Below are 20,594 nucleotides of genomic sequence, written 5' to 3'. Positions count from 1 at the left end.
TTTCTGCTGAGGCAACCAACAGTCAGTACAAAGCTACCAGAAAGACCCCCAAATGCAAAGCCACCCAGAACAACAAAAGAGAATTCAGGGTGACACAAAACAAGTCTATACTGTTAACAGTGTTGTGTGAATAACTTATCAGCCTTTTTCCACCTCTACCCTTTGTGCTTTTAGTACCGAAAAGTATTAGGAAGCATTCAAAACACCGAAGACTCTAAGAGGCTAAAAATCTTAACAGAAATTGCATATGGAATTCCTTTTCTTTTGTAAGCTTCAGAAACACATGCTTTGAAATTCCCAGTGCACTTCCATGAATGTGGAAGTGCCTAAATGTAGCAAAGAGCAAAGGTATTACAGGGCAGATTCTTCTCTGCTTTTCATTACATTGTACAGCTGCTCACATCTGTACCGTGAGTTCAAAGCTTGCACACAAAGTTAGTTACCGTCTGACAAAAGCTCTGCACTGCGTCTCAAAGAGCACCCAGCCACATTTTCTAAAGCATTTCTCTCCAAGAAGAACATCTTCAGACATAAACCATATTTCTCCAAGCCGCTGCCAGAACCCAAGTGCTCCCCATGAAGACAGATAACACCACACCCTACCCGTAGAAATGATGCTCCTCCGATCGCTTGCTCTGTTCCCTGCTTCGTCTGCCTCAGAGTGCCCAGATCAGATCCTGCCCCAGAGAAAAAGCAGAGTCAAAGGCTTGCAATACTCAGAGCTGAGTCCTGGAGCCAGGCTGCAGGAGGATCAAGGAGTACTGGGCTGAAGCAGCATGGAGGGGAGATGTATCAAAGTATACTTTTGCTCAATCATCACGCATAGGTAACTGAGAGCATCTCAGTTTGAAACTGCTGGTCACCATCTGGTGATAAAATATGGAGATGCCAAGTGAGTTAAAGCAAGCTTGTGCATACCAGCATATTTTAGTTACACTTCATAATGAAACCCATCATCACCTTCATTCATACTGAGGTGTCTGTCCCAGCGTTGCAGTTTCATACAATTTGTGCTAACTTTTTCTCTCCTCAGCTTCAATTACAAGCCAATTTCATCTTTCCAGCACATACACATAAACACAACCTTCCAATTCAAGACGCTTTTAATACGAAAGGAAGTTAAGTGAAAAAGAGAGCAGCTGAGACTTACAAAGTCATGCCTCTCCTAAAAACAGGCACAGAAGTCAGGCATTAGCATGAATTTGCTAAATGATGCAGAATTACGGTGTTAAAGAAGAAGACAGGAGTTTGGCCCTTCCCCTGCTTCACAACTCTTCAGTGTGAATTACACAATCCTGGGACAGCAGCAAGATGAGGCCTAGCTGACCTTTAAAACAATGAATAATTTCCTGACATGGCAAGTTGCTTTAAATATACGTTACAGCTTTAAACACCCGAAGCACTCTCCTTTTAATTATTTTTGCTACATCTGAAATATTTGAGGAAAATGTAGATGATATCTCTAATTTGTTAATTACCAGCTGGCTCCTACCATGCATTATTAAGCTACTATGGCAGTGACTAATGCCTCTGACAATACTAAATTACCAACACCTTGTGGAGGAATGTGACCTGAGCAGCCTAGAAAGGACTACCCGCAGGTGTTTATTTTCAGATAAAGATGGTTTATTAACTCAGGCATACGACAGCAAATATTAAGTACTGCAATAATGCCGAAGTCTAGAGGAGGAGGGCTGCACCCCAAACCCCACATGCTGCCTGCCCCATGAGCACTGCCATGCCTTGTGGTTGGAGTAACCCAGACACCTGCATCTCACTCCCTGCCCATGTCACAGATGTGGAGGAAGAAGAGTACACAGGATTTTTCTCTGGAAGTGCTTTAGCTGCAGCCATGGCTCCCCGCTTGGTGGCTTGGGCAGAGGTGCTGGATGTGCAGAGATGTACCCTGTACCCATGTTCAACACTCCTCCACTGCCAGCCCAGTGGTCCCAAAGGCTTTGAAACAGGGAAGATGAAGACAAAGGAAATGTCATTTCCCACAGAAGGTCCCCCTGCACAGCTGCAGCCCAAGCACTGCCCTTTTCCTCTCACCTTTGAGTACAAGTCTCCCCCCCTCCCCACTTTTTTTTTAACTCTAAGCACTTTCTGCCAAATTGATTAAACTAATAACATTATAGCTTGGACAGGAACTTACACATCTTAGTCGTAAGTGTGTGAAATAACATTACTCTCCTTTCCAAAACTTCCTGGAGTGGTTAGGAAATCCAGTCTGCTCTTGTGTGTTTGCAATATAAAATTGCTGAACAAACCTACTCTGCTGTAACGGGAAGGGACACGTTTTCTTCCCTGCTCTAAAGTAGGTCAATGAAAACATGGTGTTGTGAGGATGAAACCATTTTCTTCCATCTTCTTTCCCCTAATGATTTCAAAACATTCAAATTTAATTATGTTTTTAGCGTTAGCATAATAACACTGTAAAGTTATTAACAACTAATGTATTGGTGTCCTAAAGTCTGGGTTCTGTACTTTCTTGTGGTCTTATTTTAGCCTTAGGTATACACGTGCAATTCCTACACATGGCACATCGTGGCACAGTTAAGAAAAGCCTGCAAAGAAGTCGGGATGTGAACTGCAACACATTATGAGGCACAAAAATTTAACTCTCAGCTCTGAGATTGACACTGAGCTTCTACATCAATGTCATCTCCTTCTTAGGATGACATTCTGACTATCACCTCCTCTAAATCTCTCTAAACCAGTCAACTCGCTGGTGTAAACAAAGCTAGAATATTTCCAATGGAACTACTCCAACTCATAGCACCTGGAGACTTCTCTGTGTGCATTTCATCAGGAGGGATTATTCAGTAGCTGGAGAAACATTCAACTTGCAGCTATAGTTGTTTGAATACTAAATGCAAATTAAAGACCACTGGCAATAAAAATACATTTTGGGGGAGAACACCCCTCTCCTCAATGAGAAGGGAAGAAACTACATTACACTAAAGAGAATACAGAGTGCCTGAAGTATTATCAAAAGAAATGTTTAACAAACAAATAAAAAAAGGATGTTGCTTTTCTACTGTCTATTTCAGAACAGTTGGTATAAATTAGTTTTGTTCACATTATCTGAAAAAGAGAAAAAAAATTAATTCACCTCATGTAATGCCTCTTGCAAGCTCTCAGTCACCCACACAAGAACTCCAAAGGCCCCCTTCTGCAGCCAAATGTTTGTCGTAGCAAAGGTTACACGCTCTTACAACCCACTCTTTGTAGCCTTGTCCTGAAAACAACAGGCCTGCCTAGGACAGTAAAGCTAAGCACATACAAGCGGACATCACTCTGTCCTCAGTGTGAAATTTTTACCCTGTGAAACCCCATGACTTCAAAGGAAACTTGGATTTCATCCGAAGAATCCAATTACATATTTCACATTTAGGATGGACTGTCAAGTGCCAGCTGACAAAGTGATGTCCCCAAGTATTTCAGGACAATGATACTTGAGATGAAATGCAAAGCCAGCTGTTTATGCCTTATCTACGGAACACTTCAAAATGAGGAAATTATATGATGATTAAGTGCCTCCTCCACCTCAGCAAAACACATTCCACTGTGCAAAGATCTCTGGAACCAGAATTTAGAAAGAATGTCTGTTATTAAAATAATTCTGTGAGCAGTATTATCACTAGTATTGTCAAATCACAGGGATGGTAGGAAAGATATGTAATACACCTCCCACCTGAGACAGAGTCAGATACATTTTGTTCATGTTTATTAAAGTCATTCCTAACACTTCCAGTGATGGAGACTCCACAAGATCCACTGGCAGGGTATTTTGTGGATAAAACTTTCGTAGGCTTTACCTCTTCTTCCTTGTTTCATTTTAAATCCATTTCTCTCTGCCCATGGCACAGAAAAGAGATTACTGGCCCAGCCTTTGCAACAGCCTGTACTGTGCTGTCTGCGCTTGAAAACCTGCCTTTCTCCTACTCACTCCTTGGCTGGCTGCTCTACTTTAAGGCACAGAAAAGGTAACCTTTTGAGGGTTTCCCCCTGGGGTATGTCCTCTGGATCTCTAGTCACTTTTCCTGCCCTCTTCTCCGCATCCAAAGTGGTCAGCATTTTCTTCAAGAGCAGAGCTCCAAACTAAACACAGAACTCCAGCTGACCAACGGGGGGATTGCTCCCTACAGGCTGTGGTCCCACATGCAGCCCAATATTGTGCTTTCTATTGGGCAACAGCTCAACAGTATCAATTCATGTTCAATGGAGACCCACAGTAACCTCTATCCTTTCCTGAAGAGCTTCTGTGCCACTCACTCACTGGCTGTTCCCCAGCCAGTACTGGTGTCAAAAGTTACAAGGATACAGTTCAGTGAACCTTCTGGAACTATACACCACCACTGCAGCTTCTATGCACCCAAGAAGACAAGAGGGGCCTTGCAATGCTGATTCACAAAAGGCACCAAGTTGTGTGTAGTTTTTCATCAACACACAGAGTGAAACACTGGAAATCCATCAAAGACTGGGCCAGTATTTGCATGAACTTCCCCGCTTTTTATCTGCTCTATCGACTGGGAGTAGGGTGAAAAAACAGGTAGTACTACTTCTTCCAAGGCTGAAATACCCAATTTTATGTCCTTGCTCTGTATAGAGCCTGTCAGTATAAGGTAGTCAAGCCTAGTACAAGCCCAAACACTCACCTACAGTGGTGCACAACAGAAAAAGGGTAAGACCAATGACCTGTGAAATAGGTATGGACAGACCTGGCTAGGCTGGGGTTGCTTTCTGGCAAAGCTTGGTTTCTCTTGGACGTAACACAATGGGTGACTTATTTAGTACTTTACATGCACAGTTACAAAGCTCAGGCTTTGTGCACAAAGAATTTATTTCCGCTTCCTGAAAATGAGAGTTGCCTGAAAATTTATCAGTCTATCTTCTTAGTTGATGCCTTTTTCACAGAGAATACTGTTCCAACAAAAGTGGATATTAAAAAGTGTAACAGCAAAGATTAGGCCCATTCAGGCCAAGTTGCCACCAAGTTGTGAGTAACTGCACATGACACTCAACCACCACTTATTCCCCCTTCCATGAAAATGTACTGTCCTGCAAAGAATTCACATTAGCCTGGAACTGTTATTTTTCCAAAAGTCTTTAATCTCTAAGACTTTTAATTCCATTTAGGAATACATTACCAGATTTAATGTAGATGAAGACCTTACATTATTTTGGATTCTCTTCAACCATCCACTACCTACCTCCTTTATTTATTTAACTGTATGATTTCTGAAATCATATTTACTATCACTTAGGGTCATATAATTGCTTTTTGCCATTATCATTTCAGAAAGTTTCCTCTGTTTACCCCCACTTCCTACTATAAAACCTTTTTTTCAGTTGCTCTGCTAAATTTTATGGCTGACCTGAAACTTTATATGTCAAATATTAGAATGAAGCTGAATGTATTATTTACATATTTTCAGCAAGTTCCAAAGCTAAAATTATGGAAAAGAAACAGTTTCACCTGTTCTGAAAGAAATCTTTAACTGTTCTTTTGCTGAGAAGCCGTCATTCCTCCATTGTTTCACACACAAAAATTCAGCAGGCAGATACAACTCTTATTTTCCTGTTGCTATCACCGAACAGCCACTGAGTTTATTAACAGAAGTCACGCTTCATCCCCAAGGATGGCTCACAGGGAGCTTTAGAGCTTGCAAGTGCAAATGATTGCTCTGGCAGCTAAAGGTCTGCACCTTTGCTGATGACTTCTGTCTAGACCTGACATGGGTCTATGGGAGACATGCTCAGGGAGCTCCTTGCAAGCCACACACAACCTCTTGCATTTGCAAATGTCTCTCCTCCAGAAATTTCCTCCCTGAGACTCTCTAGGCAAGCAGAGATGGAGCAAGGACTGCTGCTGAATTTCCATGTCTGAATGCGCAGCCAGCCTACCCTGCTTGCTGGGACTGTGTTTGATGGGTCACCCAACTCTACAACTGTGATCCGGAGGAATACAGCTTAGAGCTTTGGATGAAAAGGCCTGGAAGGTGGCAGAGAAAGATGGGATGCAGAATAAGTTGTAGTAAGGATAGCATTATCAGAAGTGGTTTTTTTAAGGAAAAAAACATGGCTTGTTTACAGAATAGCCTGGCAGAGAATGTAGCTTGACTCTCAGCTTTGTTAGAATCTCCCTGCATTCCTGTACCAACCAGTAGAACACAATTTATAGATGCATTAAGCTGATATGATTTATTTTCCTTAATGAAACATGGAAACTGATCGAAATTTTAAGAACAAAAATAAAATCATAAAACACTGCTTTTTGTTAGATCTCTTTAGAAATTTGTTCGATCTGTTTGGAAATGAGACCGTTGGCGTATATTCGAAGAAAAGCTAAATATACATCAAATACCAAGATAAAGGACTGGACAGTTCTCCTAGACGAACTTTTCAAGTAGGTGAGAAAGCTTTCAGTCATACAAGACAGTCAGGATTCCATGTTAAAAAAGTGACAAGATTTCAGAATTATCAACTCAGAAGTTAAAAAATTATTAAATCAATGTGTTGTCTTTGTAATTTAATGTATTTTTTTTATATGTAAGGGTAGTAATTTTCAAGTCAATTTATAGGAAAAAAAGAATGATCTAAAAGCAGGGAATGGACTGTACTTCTGTATCACACAAATGATACAGTAGGTCACTTAATCCAATATAAATGAGTTGTGAATTAGAAAGAAACAAGGGAACAGAAATTTGTGATAGCCAAACAATCATTGCTTTATAAATCTGTACAGAATCAAAGTGTTCCCTGATCTTCTTCCAAGGACAATGTTGCATTAAGAATGAACACGCACTGAAAAGGTAGTAATTGCTAGAAACCACATACTTCCATTTCAAGAGGCATTTTTAAAATGTAGCAGGAAAGCCCAAGATTACTAACTCTATCTGCAGCTGTTACTTGGTAAGGAGTACTCAAGGACAACTTCAAGCATGATCCTCTGCGCTTTGCCTTTGCCTACTTTCATTGTGTTTAAAAAAACTACTCACAAGTTGTCATCAAATTGCTTTGAAAGCCTACTTTTCTGTCTCTGCTCTTTTTTTTTTTTTTTTGGTCCCACTTAGTGAAAATTTTCTTAGAAATTTACAAAGAGGTATTTCATACCAGACTAGTCTTATCCTTACCATAGCCATAAAAGAAAATAAGAATGCAGCATGCAGGTACTACTTTTCATCCCTTGACCCTGGAGCACTTCACAGAACCAGGCCAGTATCACCACCACTGCTCTCAGAATGGAGAACCAAACCCTCTCCCCTCCATGTCTTGACAAAGATCACAGGCACAGAAGCTGACTGGTTCCCCCCATTGCCTCAGGGAAGGTTATGCTCATCACACAGCTATCATGTCAGCAAATTAATTAATAAAGAAATACTCATGATTTCCACTGCTTTACTATCTCTTTACTGCTCAGAGTATAATCCCCAAATCAACTTTTATAGCAAGAGGCCAGGTAATTGGTTCAGACACAGGAAAGACACAGGAAAACTCCATTTCTTGTAACATCCCCTGACAGGAAGGATAGTTTTTCAAGACTGTTAGGTGTTAGGCATTCTCTCAACTACCACAGCTGCAATTAGATGCATTTTTAAGCATCCTATTAGTGGGAAATATCACTGTGTTTCCAGGTAAAGTCACTGCATACTATAATAATTAGCCAGGAAGTTCTTTAATCCCTGATACACCAGGAGCCAGAATGATTAGTAAGTGCAGGAGATCTGACATCACTTGGGACAGGTAATTTCCTTGGGTTTCCACTCATGGGCTCAGAGATGATAATATCACTGCATAGGACATAATAATTTCATTAGTTTAGGGGTTGGACAGGTTTGTGTTTTTTCACAGAATTAAATTCCAGAATTGAGGCTTTCTACAGTGTGATGCACCATACAGACTGTCATATTCTGCCAAAACAAATCACAGGGAGAAAAATCAGGAAAGGAAAATGAATTAAATTGTATCACTATAAGCTGCTTCTTTGGAGCTCAGAAAAACACAAGCACATTGTCAGGAAACCTTGGGGAAACAGTCCTTAAACTCCTTACCAACCAGCTCCTGGTGACACTTCCATTTTCTTATTTACGGCAAAATGACCATTGCAAAATGCTTGAAGATGAGGCTAGAAGCAAAGTTTTACAAAGGCAAAAAGATCATGACAGAAAGAAAATGGGAACCATGTACAGTAACTGTAAAATCTAGCAAGGAGGGATTTTTAATACCCATAAGCATATCCTTACCACTGGTTTTAGCACGATTTGCAAAGAAAAAAGCGTAGGATCTATTAAAGGGGAAAAATGTTGCAAACCCATTCTCACCTCAGAAAGAAGGATGTTTTTGAACTCTCATGACAAAGCCACTTACAACTTAATGTTGCAGAAAGGGAGGGACATGACCAGCCTCCTTGAGAAGCAGACACGCTACCAGCCATGACAAAACAATGCTTCTCCCTAGGAGACACCAGTTCTCTCCTCGGAGCAGGAAAGCATGGCATATGCTAGTGATGCTACTGTACCAGCATCAGAGTAGCATCTCAACCACTCACACAGTACCTGAAACCAAGAGGCACCAGCTTCATCAGTGTTCTGACCCCTACTGGATCCCCCTGAAGACCAGCACCTTCATGATCTCTCTGCAGCAGCAAGAGGCAAGGGCAGGGGACAGGCTCCCTCTCACCCCTTTGTCTCAGCAGCACTTCTCCATTTCCCCCTGTGTGGGATTACTGGGGGTCCTGGGAAATGCGAGGAAGGGAAGTGAAAGCTGCAGTGAGGAAAGAAGTCCAGAAGGTCAAGAAGAGGGTGTCACCATCCCTAGCAACACCCTGTTACTAAGGCCTTTAAGAAAGTCATGTCTGCCTCTCTCTCCTCCCTCCCTCCCCACTTCCCAACAAATCCTAGTTACCTAAGGAGCACAAGGCTAGTGAGGGAGAATGGGGCAGGGACAGGAGGGCGAGGAAAGAGGTTCCAGTCCCTGTGTCGTGTGCTGATAAAGCTACCACATCCTTACCAAAAAACCTCAGTATCATGCTGCTGTGTAGTACCATTATCACTGAGCACATGCAGTACCACACTCACCCTAACCAGGAAAAATTCACCCTAACAGCTGGCCAAGAATTTTCCACTTCAGTAAATATGCCAACATTATAATAATTTAGAATTTGCATCAAATACACTTAGATTTTCTATGGGAAAATATCACTCTATTGAATGTTTATCATTTATTGCTAGGACAATTAGAAAATATTATTTCAGTCGGATTAGGTAGATCAGAACACTACTTAATCTAATACCACAATGTAGTTCTTTACCCTGAGAACATCCTGTTCCGAGGTCAGATGCTCATTCCCTTCCAGAAGCAAGGTTTTCAGGCAGCTTCACTTCCCAGAATTCAAAGCATGTTTCTTTGTGACAAAGCTCTCCAGTGCCTCTTGGACATTTAATTATGGGAGAAGGGTCTCAGATAATGAAATGGGAACATCATGCTCTTGAACTATAACTTCTGAAAAGCAATACACTGTGGTAGGGAAATGCAATTAAATTTTGAACTGACTCAGGAATTTCCCATGGAACATTAATTCTATTTTCTGCTCACCTCTGAATGTCAGTCTATTTTTCTTTTTCAGTTTAGGAAGCTTATAAAAGGTGCAGTGAACCCCTACTTCTAAATCTGTGGATTCTCCCTCCCTCCTTGGGGAGGCCATAGCCACGGGAAGAGTGCATCTACAAACAGAAGCCTATTGTGTTAAACCATATCAGAGCCGATGCCTAAACTGAGGAACTGCTGCCTAGATACCCAACACTGAGAAATAATAAAGGTATTTTCTTCCTTCCAACCCCTTCTGGTCTGCAGGGGCTTTGAGAGTTCACATGACTTGCCTGAAAGACCCTGTGCAAGAGCCAGAAACTAACCACAACTTCACCAAGACTCACTGCAAGTTTTACTCATCTTGGCATTTTTTGTCTCAAAGGTCTTCCACTTCAATACCAAAACAAATATTACAGTAATTCCTTAATGTAATGTAAAAAAAATTCCTTAATGTAAGCAACTGTTGGCATGGAAATTTAGCACAGGACTGAAGCACTGAGCTTGTCTGAGCTACTTAAAAGAACACCCTGCTATTACAAACTGTAAAAGAACTGGTTTGAATTTCATTTCTCATCCCTATATCCGTTTTACAGCCCAGATTTACCTTAAAGGTTATCTATCTCTTTCTTCTCCATCCCCTACACTTAATCACACAGAAAACACTTCACAGCAGATTTGCTCACCCAAACACAGCCGAATGTTTTGCAAAATTCAGGCAAGCTGACCAATAGGGATGAACTCAATCAAGTGCCAGAAAGATACCAAAACATACCAGAGACACATCATCTTTCCTTGAAACAGAGGAACTGTTTCTATTTTAGTTCACCCACTTTCACATATTTCGGATGACACAGACTGCCATTATATGCATCTCTTCAGCACTGATATCTATAACCAAAAATGTCAGGCGCTTCAGTTATCCGCAGACAGCACCTATTTCCTATGGTTATTACGGGCAGTACTAACACGTCAGGAATTCTGAGTATGTTTGGGTGAACTGACACCAGATCCCAAGTTAGGAGCTCCTCTACTATGAGTGTAAAATACACATGCCCAGAAAAAAAATGGTAAAAACAATGCTGGCATTTAGATGACACACACTCAAAACCCAGATTCAGATGAAACTCTCAGACTACAAATTATTGCTATATAACAAATATTACATCTGACTTCCAAATCAGTTGCTGTATTTTAGAATCCTTTTGGGTATAGGAACACCACAACTTCACCAGAAATGCTTCAGAAACTGCCTGAAAAAGATATTGATCAATGAGGCAATGTATCTGCCAGATACTGAAATTACTTCTGATAAGTTCTAGAAAGAACACAATAGCCTAAATTTCCTTTTTTTACTCACAAATTCACCGTGTAAAGTGAGGACTACCAGGGGAATGCACAGATTTTTAAATTACTGCTGGGAGGACTTTGCTCAAAGAAAATTATAGCCAAAATGTTTGTTGTTTTTTCTTTTCTTTTTTTTTTTTTCAAAAAAACCCAACCAACCAAAAAAATCAAGCTCCCAGTAAAAGCATTATTTGGGAACAAACAAACAAGGTTAAATTTAATTAACCCTGTGCTATGATCAAATTCACCCATGAGGAAATAGTTTGTAAGTGAAACTATGGCCAAACAAGCAAGCAAACATTGATTACATCCTCTCTAACACGGAAAACAACTCACTTTTCAACTTTGTAGTAATAAGCAGCATTCCAAACAGCACTTCCCACTAACAAAGAGCAAAGATATATAACAAAAATAATCTGTCAGGAAAACAGCACTCCAAACTATAATGGCAAAATAAAGCCCAAGACTCCCTAGGTATGGCAAGAAAAGTCAGCTTTGTGAGTTAACACTTCACTGAGGAATAAAGTTCAAATGCTCCATATGGGGAAAACGGGAGACTAAATCACCCGGGGTAAGTAAGCATTACTTAAGTATCCACCTCATCCTAGAAGAACTGCTAGAGTGCTCTGAAGGCAGCAGGAAAGCCCAGAGGAACCACCCTAGCAAATGCATGCAAAGGCAAGCTTCCTACTTACCCTACTGTATGCACCATGATCTCTTTTGCCACCTTAGTAATTCCCAAGTATCCAGAATGATGTTATTTTTTTAGGGAATATTACAGCTGCTTGAGGAGACAGAGGCAAGCTGACAAGCAGAACTTCGCTTGGAAGAGAAGCCAGGCAGAGGGATGAATTTAAACCTTGGCTCGAGATGCTGTGTATTCTGCGTCTATCTTTAACTTCTAAATGATTTGGTTTCACATTCCTCTGAAGTCCTGCTGGCAGATGCCTTCGTGGAGCTTTACCAATCGCAGGCACCCGGCCCCCTCTCCTCCTCTATCCCTCCACCTCCCTCCCTCCCTCCCATCCTCCCAAGCTGCCACTCCACCCCCATGTGCCCCATCCCCACCTCTCCTCACTCGCACACACGCACACACACGGAGGGGCTTGGCAGGCAGGATTTCACGGCCTTCCAGCCTCGGCTGCCCGCCCACGCCTGAGGGAGCCGCCCGCCCGCCGCGCTGCCGGGCACCGGGGCCAGCGGCCCGGCGAGCGGCACCACACGGAGCTTGAGAAATCGGGACACGAACCTGAAATCGCGGCTTGTGCCCACTCAGGCAGGGCCCCAGAGCCACCGCCCGAGCCTGAGCGGGCCTTAGCGGGAGCCCTGGGGTGCATCTTCCGCAGGGGATCCCGGGCAAAACGAGCTACAGGGCTGGGGCAAGGCAGCATTCACCCGCTGCGGGAGCAGGGCTCCCCAGAGGCTCCTATCTGAGACCTTACAGCACTTCTGACTGCACAGGCAGCTTTATGGAGGAAGGGCATTTTAACAAAACGAACAACAACAAAAAACACAACAAAAAAACCCCAACCCAAAATAAAATATATTATAAAAAAAAGGTTGCGCCTGATATTGACTACAAAGCTCCTAAACTTCCACTCTTAGTCCGTGGCTCCTTATAGTAACAATACATTGTTTAGACACTTAAGTAACTAGACTACAGATTAATGATAGCATTCCAGGTGACTGAAATGGGGAAAGAACTCCTCCGTGTAACTCAGAAAGTCAGTATCCCTACCTGAGGTTGCTGGTGTTGACACAAACCCCTGACTCTTAAGATCAGCCTTTTGAAGCAGGAGTTTTTAATGCTCAAATGCATATTCATCTGAATAACTGCTTGCCATCAAGTCTGCCTTATCTCAGACATGGGTGGGAGCAGAACAAGCCGCAAGACTTTATGTAAAATGTATGAATTATTGAACACTTTTCAGTTGCAACAGGAAAAATACCAATTGCCAGTCACACCAATTCAAACGGAATAACCTGGTAAATGTCTCTGGTTTCATAAGAGTCTTCAGCCTTTGTCTGAGCTGCTGCCAAGAGGGGGTTGTAGGGATGCAGCCAAGCAAGGAGCGAGCACAGGTTGGGGCAGATGGGGCAAGGCCAAGCTGTGCCCAGAATCCCTTGGCTGAAAACACAGTTTGAAAATGCCTTACCAATGCCTAATTTCATGGGGCATTACACTTTTCAGAATGCCGGTGTTGAGAGGCCGGACTGATAATGTGGTGAAAGTGATCAAGCATTTACTTCAGGCTAATGAAGGAAACTGATCAAACTTGGACAGGTCACAAGGGGAGGGTAAAAAAATCAGCCAAAGGGCTATACCATAGTGGATATTAAAAAAGTCTCCACATCTCCTGCCTGCTTGATAACATGCATAAAATAAGTGTGTTTGAGAACACATACATAATATATATATAGTCTGATGAAAAACAGTAACTCCACAATAATTTTCATGGTCAGTCTGAAAGGAAAAAGCTCCTCTTGGATTAAGGTCAGGTTTGTGGGCCTGGAAGTGTTGCCAGAAACAAAGAAACATTAAATAACAAATCAGCGGACAGCTCCTGAGAAGTTGAAAGATTAATTTTGAATCACTAACATTTGTTACTATTATCAAAGCCAGACCCCAGTACGTTCAATACCTACCTTCCAGAGCACATTAAAAACTCCAGCTAAACATGCCACGGACTTCCTGCCAGACGAGAAAGAAGTCACTTCACTGCTTTTTCTCAGGATTCCTGATACAACAGATCAGGACATGTGTCTATTATTCAGGTTGAGGAGCTGCAGTGAACTGCAAGAAAGCTGCCTTGTCTGGCACTGCTTTCTGACAGAACCACCTCTAACACTGCTGGCTTATAAATCCCTTAGAGCACAGAAAATCAGAGCCAGAGAATTCCCGTTCAAATGGTGCAACTTCATATAATGCACTACGTACATCAAGTAATTCTTTTTCCCAATTGTTTGTAAAGATGTCAGGCTTGAATGGCAGATAATCACTAGAAGCAGAGACCAACTGTTAACATTAGGTTTTAAAAAAGCGCAAGTGCTTAAGATGCTCAGAGAGACAAAAGAACAAAGAAAAGCCTTTGTGGCTGAGGGCTCCTTTCTAATTAGGGCAACAAGGAAGGAAGAAAGAAGCACCCCGTGGAAGAAGGTGTGATGGACAAATGCGATGATTCAGAAATGAAGTCATGAACAGGAAGGATTAGGACTGAGCTGTTTATAGAACTTCAAACTACCTCTAGAGAGTGCTTAAGTGTTAGGGAAAACAATGGCAGGGAAATCCACGGAAGCACATCCACACTTTTATCTAAGCTTGTGTGTTTCTCTTAGTAGATACAGAGGGAAAAGAGACTTGGTTTTGAATCCTCTCAAAGGCCACTGTTTGCTTCTCATGCCCCCTAAGGAGGTATTTAAAAACCTGAGAGTGTGGGGAGGGGAAGAACTTTGGAAAATGATGCTAGAAGTTACTGGGAAACCTTGGATGTCAACATGGACAGCATGATCCCAATCCCATGAATGAGACAGTCAGAGGTCATATGTCCAAAAACTGTATCACATAAGCCAAAGGAGAAGACAGGTGTCCAGTTTCCTCAGATGACGAGCTGTGCAGTAACACCAGGGTCTAATGCGCAACACAAAGTGTACAGCTGCGAGATTTACCACTGCCATGACAGGGAATACTACTCTCTCAGCAGGGTCTGTTGATTACAACCATCATCAAGTGTAACAGATCAGGGACTTCTGTAGTATTAGATTTGAGATATATGAAAACATATTAATAGTAAGTTCTTGTGGAGGAGTGGGAGCTGGAGTTGGAGCTGGCATAGGAGCAGACAAGGGAGTGGCAGAGAAGGGAGAGTAATTTGGTACCAGTGACAAGTGTAAAGAGGTAACATGTTTGGAGCCATGTGACTTCCTACCCATTCCCAATTTAGCCAAGTGCCTAAGAGGCATATCCATCCCTTCATGTTTAGCTATTTTTAATGTGCACAGAATTTGCTCTTTGCCTCCCCTTGTCTGTCAGTGTCTTCAATTCATTAGTCTTGGCAGTCTTAAGATTTGGGCTTACTGAGACAAGTAACATCTTCTACCCTACGGGCTCAATCCTTCTAGGTCTTACTCAAGAGTATTTCTTCCTCTTTGGAATGATCTTGCTAACCTCTGCAGATATTTCAACACAGGTTTGTTCAAGAGTAAGAGCTCTGGAGTAGGGACTGTAATTGCACCGACAGGCATGCAGTTCCTGCCTGTCACAATGGATTTGGCACTGTTTATTCACTATTACTCAACCTGCACACCCCTCACTGCCCCAGCCGACCTCCAGCCAAGCTTACACAGCTACATAGCTACATCAACAGCCCTCTCCAAAATGGTCCAGTGGGTGGGGTTTGGCCAAGTGTGGATCCATGTGCTGCTTCTCTCCTGCCTAACACTTTTTTTTTTCCCTTAAAGAGGTGGGGGAACAGCTATTGCAGCAGGTGGAGACTGGGCTCTTGGTGGTAGCCCCCAAGCACCCACTCCCTTGCTGCCCTCCCACCATGCAGCCTCCAACACAGCAGGATACATCTTTCCTGGAAGGAAACCCAGGGGATGGACATGGGCTCACCTGGGGCAAAACACTGCCTTGGTCTCCCAGGGCGGAGTCTGACCATTCTGGGCACAATACTCCTACCATTTCCATGAGGCTCTCTGGATAATAGCAGGCAGCTCACCCACTGAAAATGTTCAGATGGGTTAGCTCTGCTGTTTACAAAAAACATGCATATTGTTCGAGCTCTTGATAACCATTAATAAAGTAAATGGGGAAAGCACATAGTACATACCCTGTGACCAGTCTGGCAGCAACAGAGGATTTTCTGTGCTGGCTTTTCTGTTCTTGATTTCTATGTTTCTGTGATTCAAGCCATAGGGAAAGAAGGGAGATCCTCCATGGTCATGAACTGAAGCTTCAGGTACAAATCATATTTTCAGTCATTCCATTTTACTGAATAAAGGAAAAATCTATTATTTACTTTTGAACATGTCTTTCCTTCTGCTATGTCTTGTATTTATACTTTTAATAAGAGTTTTTGGCATGAACTCATGGCTTAAACCAATAAATCTTTACGCTAAATGCAGGAAGAAGGTTACTCTTTTTGTTATGTACACAAATTCATTAACAAAATTAGGATCTGAGATATAATAAAATGAAGAGCAACTTTTAAAAGCTTTGTAGGCAAATGTATAATTTTACCAGACTGAAAAATATTAAAAAAAAAAACAAAACAAAAACAAAACAAAAACAAACCCAAAACCAAAAAAACCCCAAACAAAACAAAACAAACAAAAAAAAACAAACAAAAAAACCAAACCACAAACACACAAAAAACCCCCAAAAAACAAAACAAAAAAAAACCCCACCAAAAATAACAAAAAAACCCCCAACAGATTAACCTAAGCCCACAAAGTGCTAAGGCCTGGAAAAGTCTTTTTTGGAACTGGTAGTGCTCCTGGATAAATAAAAAGGCTGCTTTCAGACTTTCTAATATCATCTATTTGTCCTCTACCTGAAAATGCTGAACTTTCAAGGTTTGAAGTGACAGCTATAGTTCATTTAAGTCACTTGGTGAGCAGTGCACCTAATGAAGATTGTCTTCCTCAGGATTTATGATCCTCTGCTATTTATTGCTTCCAACAACAGTAATCCCTGCTTCCTCTAAACTCTCATGACCACTCCTGCCTCTCAGGACAGGAGAACTGCCCACCTCTGTTTCCAGCTTCATGCAGCCAACCTGCACTGCCATCTTCACAATTACCCTTTTAATTTAATTTCCCCAGGCCTCCATTATTGTTCTTCTAGATAATGCCATCAGATACCAATATTCCCAACTCCCTTCCACTTCCCCTTCTGTATTTTCTCCCTCCCTGTGGACAAAGCAGTAAGCAGGTTGTGCAGCTGGATTCAGAGTTGTGTGTGCTCAGGCTGAGCAGCAAGCACACACAGGAGCTGCTTTAGGAAGGGAATGTTGCATGTTCTGTTCTTTTTTGGGTTGATACCTTGGATTCCACTTCAGAAGAATCAAGGAGAATCAGTATAGCTGAGATTTCTTCCTAGGTGTTTAATTTAGCAGAAGGTGTCAAGTAAGTCCAAAATTACTGGCTGAGGCCAAGAGTGTGAGACAAACAAACATAGCATGATTGTGTTCCCTTAAAAAGCCAAACTCTGAAAATAAAATAAACAAACAGCCCACATGCCAGCTACAAAGATTCACGACACAGTCTTTGCTCCAGCAGGAGATGCTCTATGTCTTCTCAATGATAAGAACCCTCTGCTGCTTTAAAGGCTTTATGTCTGGTCTAAGCAAGTGTACAAAAGGTAGCGAACAGTGCTAATTAACAGAGCTCATTGGAGCCTGTTCTTGAAGAGAAAAAGCAAAATGCTTGTGAAAGTAAAAATCACAACACCAAAACTTGTCTTGTCACAACATTCACTTGAAAACAAAGTCCTTATTCCTGAAATTATTGTATATTGATATTTTTGTTATGGAAACGGCTCTGTTATCCTTTCTCCCTCCTGCACCTCGGTTTCGTTGCAGTGCTGAAGTCTGCACTGAAAATGGTTTCCAGTAAGTTATTTTACAAAAATGCCACAAATGTTATCTCTTTATATTTGCCTGGACAGACAACCCCAAGTTTTATGTGGAAATTCAACCATTGTGTGAAGGGTGCACGCAGGCAGACATGACTGTGGCTGGAGTGACACACACACTTTTTCCAGAACTGGAAGAGGATAATCTGTGAAACAGATTCCCTCTTCAGTTGGGCTAAAGGTAGGAACAATTCCCTTTCATTCATGCCACATCCCACCAAAAAACCCTCCTGTTCTCAAATAAAACTCATTTTGTTTCACCCTCCAGACGAAAAACTTGGAAAAAGAAAGGAAATTACTTTTTTCCACAAAGCAAAAAATACACAGCAAGAACATAGAAGGAGGCCTGGAAGTCTCAGAAACTGCTAATGAGAGCTGGAGCATTAATATATAGGCCAACACCACGAATCCCATCAGATCAGTTATGTAAAAGGCAGCAGCGCCTGACTTGCTCTGTGAAATGCATCAGTGCCCTGCAGGGCTGGGGGAGGTGGCCCTGCCACACAGCCCTCTCCTTCCCTCTGTGTCCTGGCCCGAGGCAGCACGGATCCCTCGGGCTCCCGCTGCTGCCGGGGGTACAGGGACGGAAGAGGAGGGCTGATCAGCCCGAGGGTCTGCGCTGGGCCGGGAGCACGCAGGGTGAGACAGCCGGGAGAAGCTTGTCCTACTGCTCCCTCTGCTGTACCCATCCTGTGGAGAAATCCCAAATGCCAGCGCGGAGAGGTGGGGCAAGGCACGGCAGCTTTGAGCGCGGTCTGCAGGTAGCACAGGCTTGGGGAAGAAGAGATAAAGTCGCTGGTGATGAGGCAGAAAGCACCAGCACGCTCAGGAGGTGGCACGGCACGGACCTCTGTGCATCCAACGCAGCAAATCTCTTCGGCTCCATACCTGCCAGGGTTTCACTTGTGCCTCCAGAACGGTGCAGGGGAATAAAGCCTCTCCTTGGCACGATCACATCGCTTTGGGACACGGATTCGCATCATGATCCCCGGATCAGCCCCAGAGAAAGGCCCAAGGAAGCTCCCCTTGGCAGGGCAGCAGCCAAGTCCCACATGAGGGAATGCCGGCACCAACACCTCCCAGCAAAGGGGGAAAACAGCCCACCTCTAGTCACATCACTGCCACGCCACATATAAACAACAGGGAGCACAGGGGAAAAAGAAAAAAAGCAGAAAGGAAAGAGGAAAAGTGGCTTATGGTAATGAAGTCAATTAATTATGTGGTAATTAACAATCTGATTGTTCTAGAGAATGTTTCTTTCTAACCAAAAACCACCTGAACACAACTGCAGTCAATAATCCCACCCTGTACTCTTCTTTCTGAGGGCTGAGAAGTTGGCAGATACCACCTATGGAAGACATTAACAGCTGCCATGAAAGCATTTATTTGAACATAGAGAAAACTTGTACCCCAAGGAAAATATATATTCTCTGATATTCAATCATTACAATGCACTTTCTGAAATCTTCATAGCAATATTTCAGTTATTATATTCACACTTGCCTCCTGGCACTAATTTATGGAAATCCAAGCTAGAGAAGAAACCATTTCAAAGGAAGAAATGTCTCTCAAGCACTTTCTCTCTGAGAGCATGCACACTATCAGAGTAGGGAGGAATGATGAGAAGAATCAGCACCTTCAGGAAAAGTGGACACTTTCCATAGTAAAAGAGGGGATAAAAGGCTGGAGGGCAAGGTTAGGGCTTTTAAAATTCAGCCATACACTCATCTTAAACCTTCTGGACAATCTCAGGAACTTGATACAACTTGTACCAGAAACAAAACAACCCTTTCTAATGGCAATATGAGACTAAAAAAAATTTATCAGTGAATTCCATAAAGGCAGTGTTAAACAGAGAGATTGCATTCACTGTTTCTCTCCATGCCCCAAGTATTATTTCCTCCTGTATTATAGAACATCTACCAGATAATGAAAATATGGGAAACCAGACTTTATGATATAGCATGGTGATAAAATGAATTATATTAAAATGTCAATGTAATATATGAAATAGAGGAAATTTGGAAGAAATCCATTCAGTAATTTTAAAGTTGTGAATAATTAGCACGGCATTTTCAAATGTACTCGGTCAAATTCATGACTTAATTCTGCTCTAAATTCTTTAATTTTAGTTTTTCCAAAGCTATATGAGCCATGCAATATTAGAGTAGTATTAGAATGCTGCAGCAGTAGTGAGTCCTGCTAAAAAATTCCACCCTTAAATGAATGACTTCAGCAAAAGAATGGGGCATGACAATCTGGGGCAGAATGAAGCCCATTATTTTCAAAGGCAGCACTCCAGATTTTCATAAAGGCAAACAAATGTGGTTTGACCACAGGACTGGCACAATGTAGCTAATTCCAATTTGCCATATAACTAAGTTATATGGCAAGAAGAAGCTAGACTGGAGCTGAAAATATAAACTAAACAACTTCCAAGGGAAAACTGAGATACTGAAAAAAAAATTATTGGTAGTAAGCCAGTAATAATTGCAAATTATTTTGGCAGTGCCCTGTTAAGTTTCATGATGAATAGCCACAAATATATGAATTGTGAGGCACAAAGACCAAGCACAGGTCTGGTCATAACCTACTCCCTGTCAGATGCCACAAAGCTGCTCCTTTTTATAGTACCTCCTTCCATCTCACTGAATTCGTCATATTTATCCCCAAATAACAAAAATTACAGGTTTGTTTTTTTTTTTATCTGTTCAGAGAAGTGCATGCTTTATTCAAGAGCCTCAGAAATTCCAGTGTAAATTATTTGCACTTCTCGCTACAAGAAGTCTTGCTCCAGGACTTTGTGACAACACTGACTACCTGAGGGAAATCAAATTAACAGCAGCTGAGACAGAACTATTAAAGGCATGTTTTCCCCTATGTACAGTAGTCTGCTAGTGTATCCACAGGCACCGAGAGTGAGGATAAAGCAAGGACATTTCTCTGAACCATCACTATCTTTCACATTACTGTCTATTCTTGTGAGGGAGCTGTGGATGCAGTGATATTGATAGGCACTGGG

At 42.1% G+C, this 20,594-nt stretch overlaps 1 protein-coding gene across 21 annotated transcripts in view; it reads right to left on the bottom strand.

The window, feature by feature from the left end:
* The window catches only part of DTNA (dystrobrevin alpha), a 221,150-nt gene that overhangs the window by 167,047 nt on the left and 33,509 nt on the right, over window positions 1-20,594 (bottom strand). For 4 of the 21 annotated variants that reach the window (XM_019005630.2, XM_015617787.3, XM_019005627.2 and 1 more), the window contains exon 1: window positions 11,634-11,877. The exons of 1 other annotated variant lie outside the window; for it this stretch is intronic. In XM_019005630.2, the coding sequence (XP_018861175.1) occupies window positions 11,634-11,650 (17 nt within the window). In that variant the 5' untranslated portion in view covers window positions 11,651-11,877. Of the gene's footprint in view, window positions 1-603; window positions 678-11,633; window positions 11,887-20,594 lie in introns of those variants that run through there. 16 more of the 21 variants (XM_019005628.2, XM_019005632.2, XM_019005629.2 and 13 more) reach the window with 11 other exon arrangements.

The sequence above is a fragment of the Parus major genome, chromosome 2 (assembly GCF_001522545.3).
Source record: "Parus major isolate Abel chromosome 2, Parus_major1.1, whole genome shotgun sequence".
NCBI classification, from domain to species: Eukaryota; Metazoa; Chordata; class Aves; order Passeriformes; family Paridae; genus Parus; species Parus major.
The sequence above is the reverse complement of the archived record's forward strand: the minus strand, read 5'-3'. Positions and strand labels throughout refer to the sequence as shown.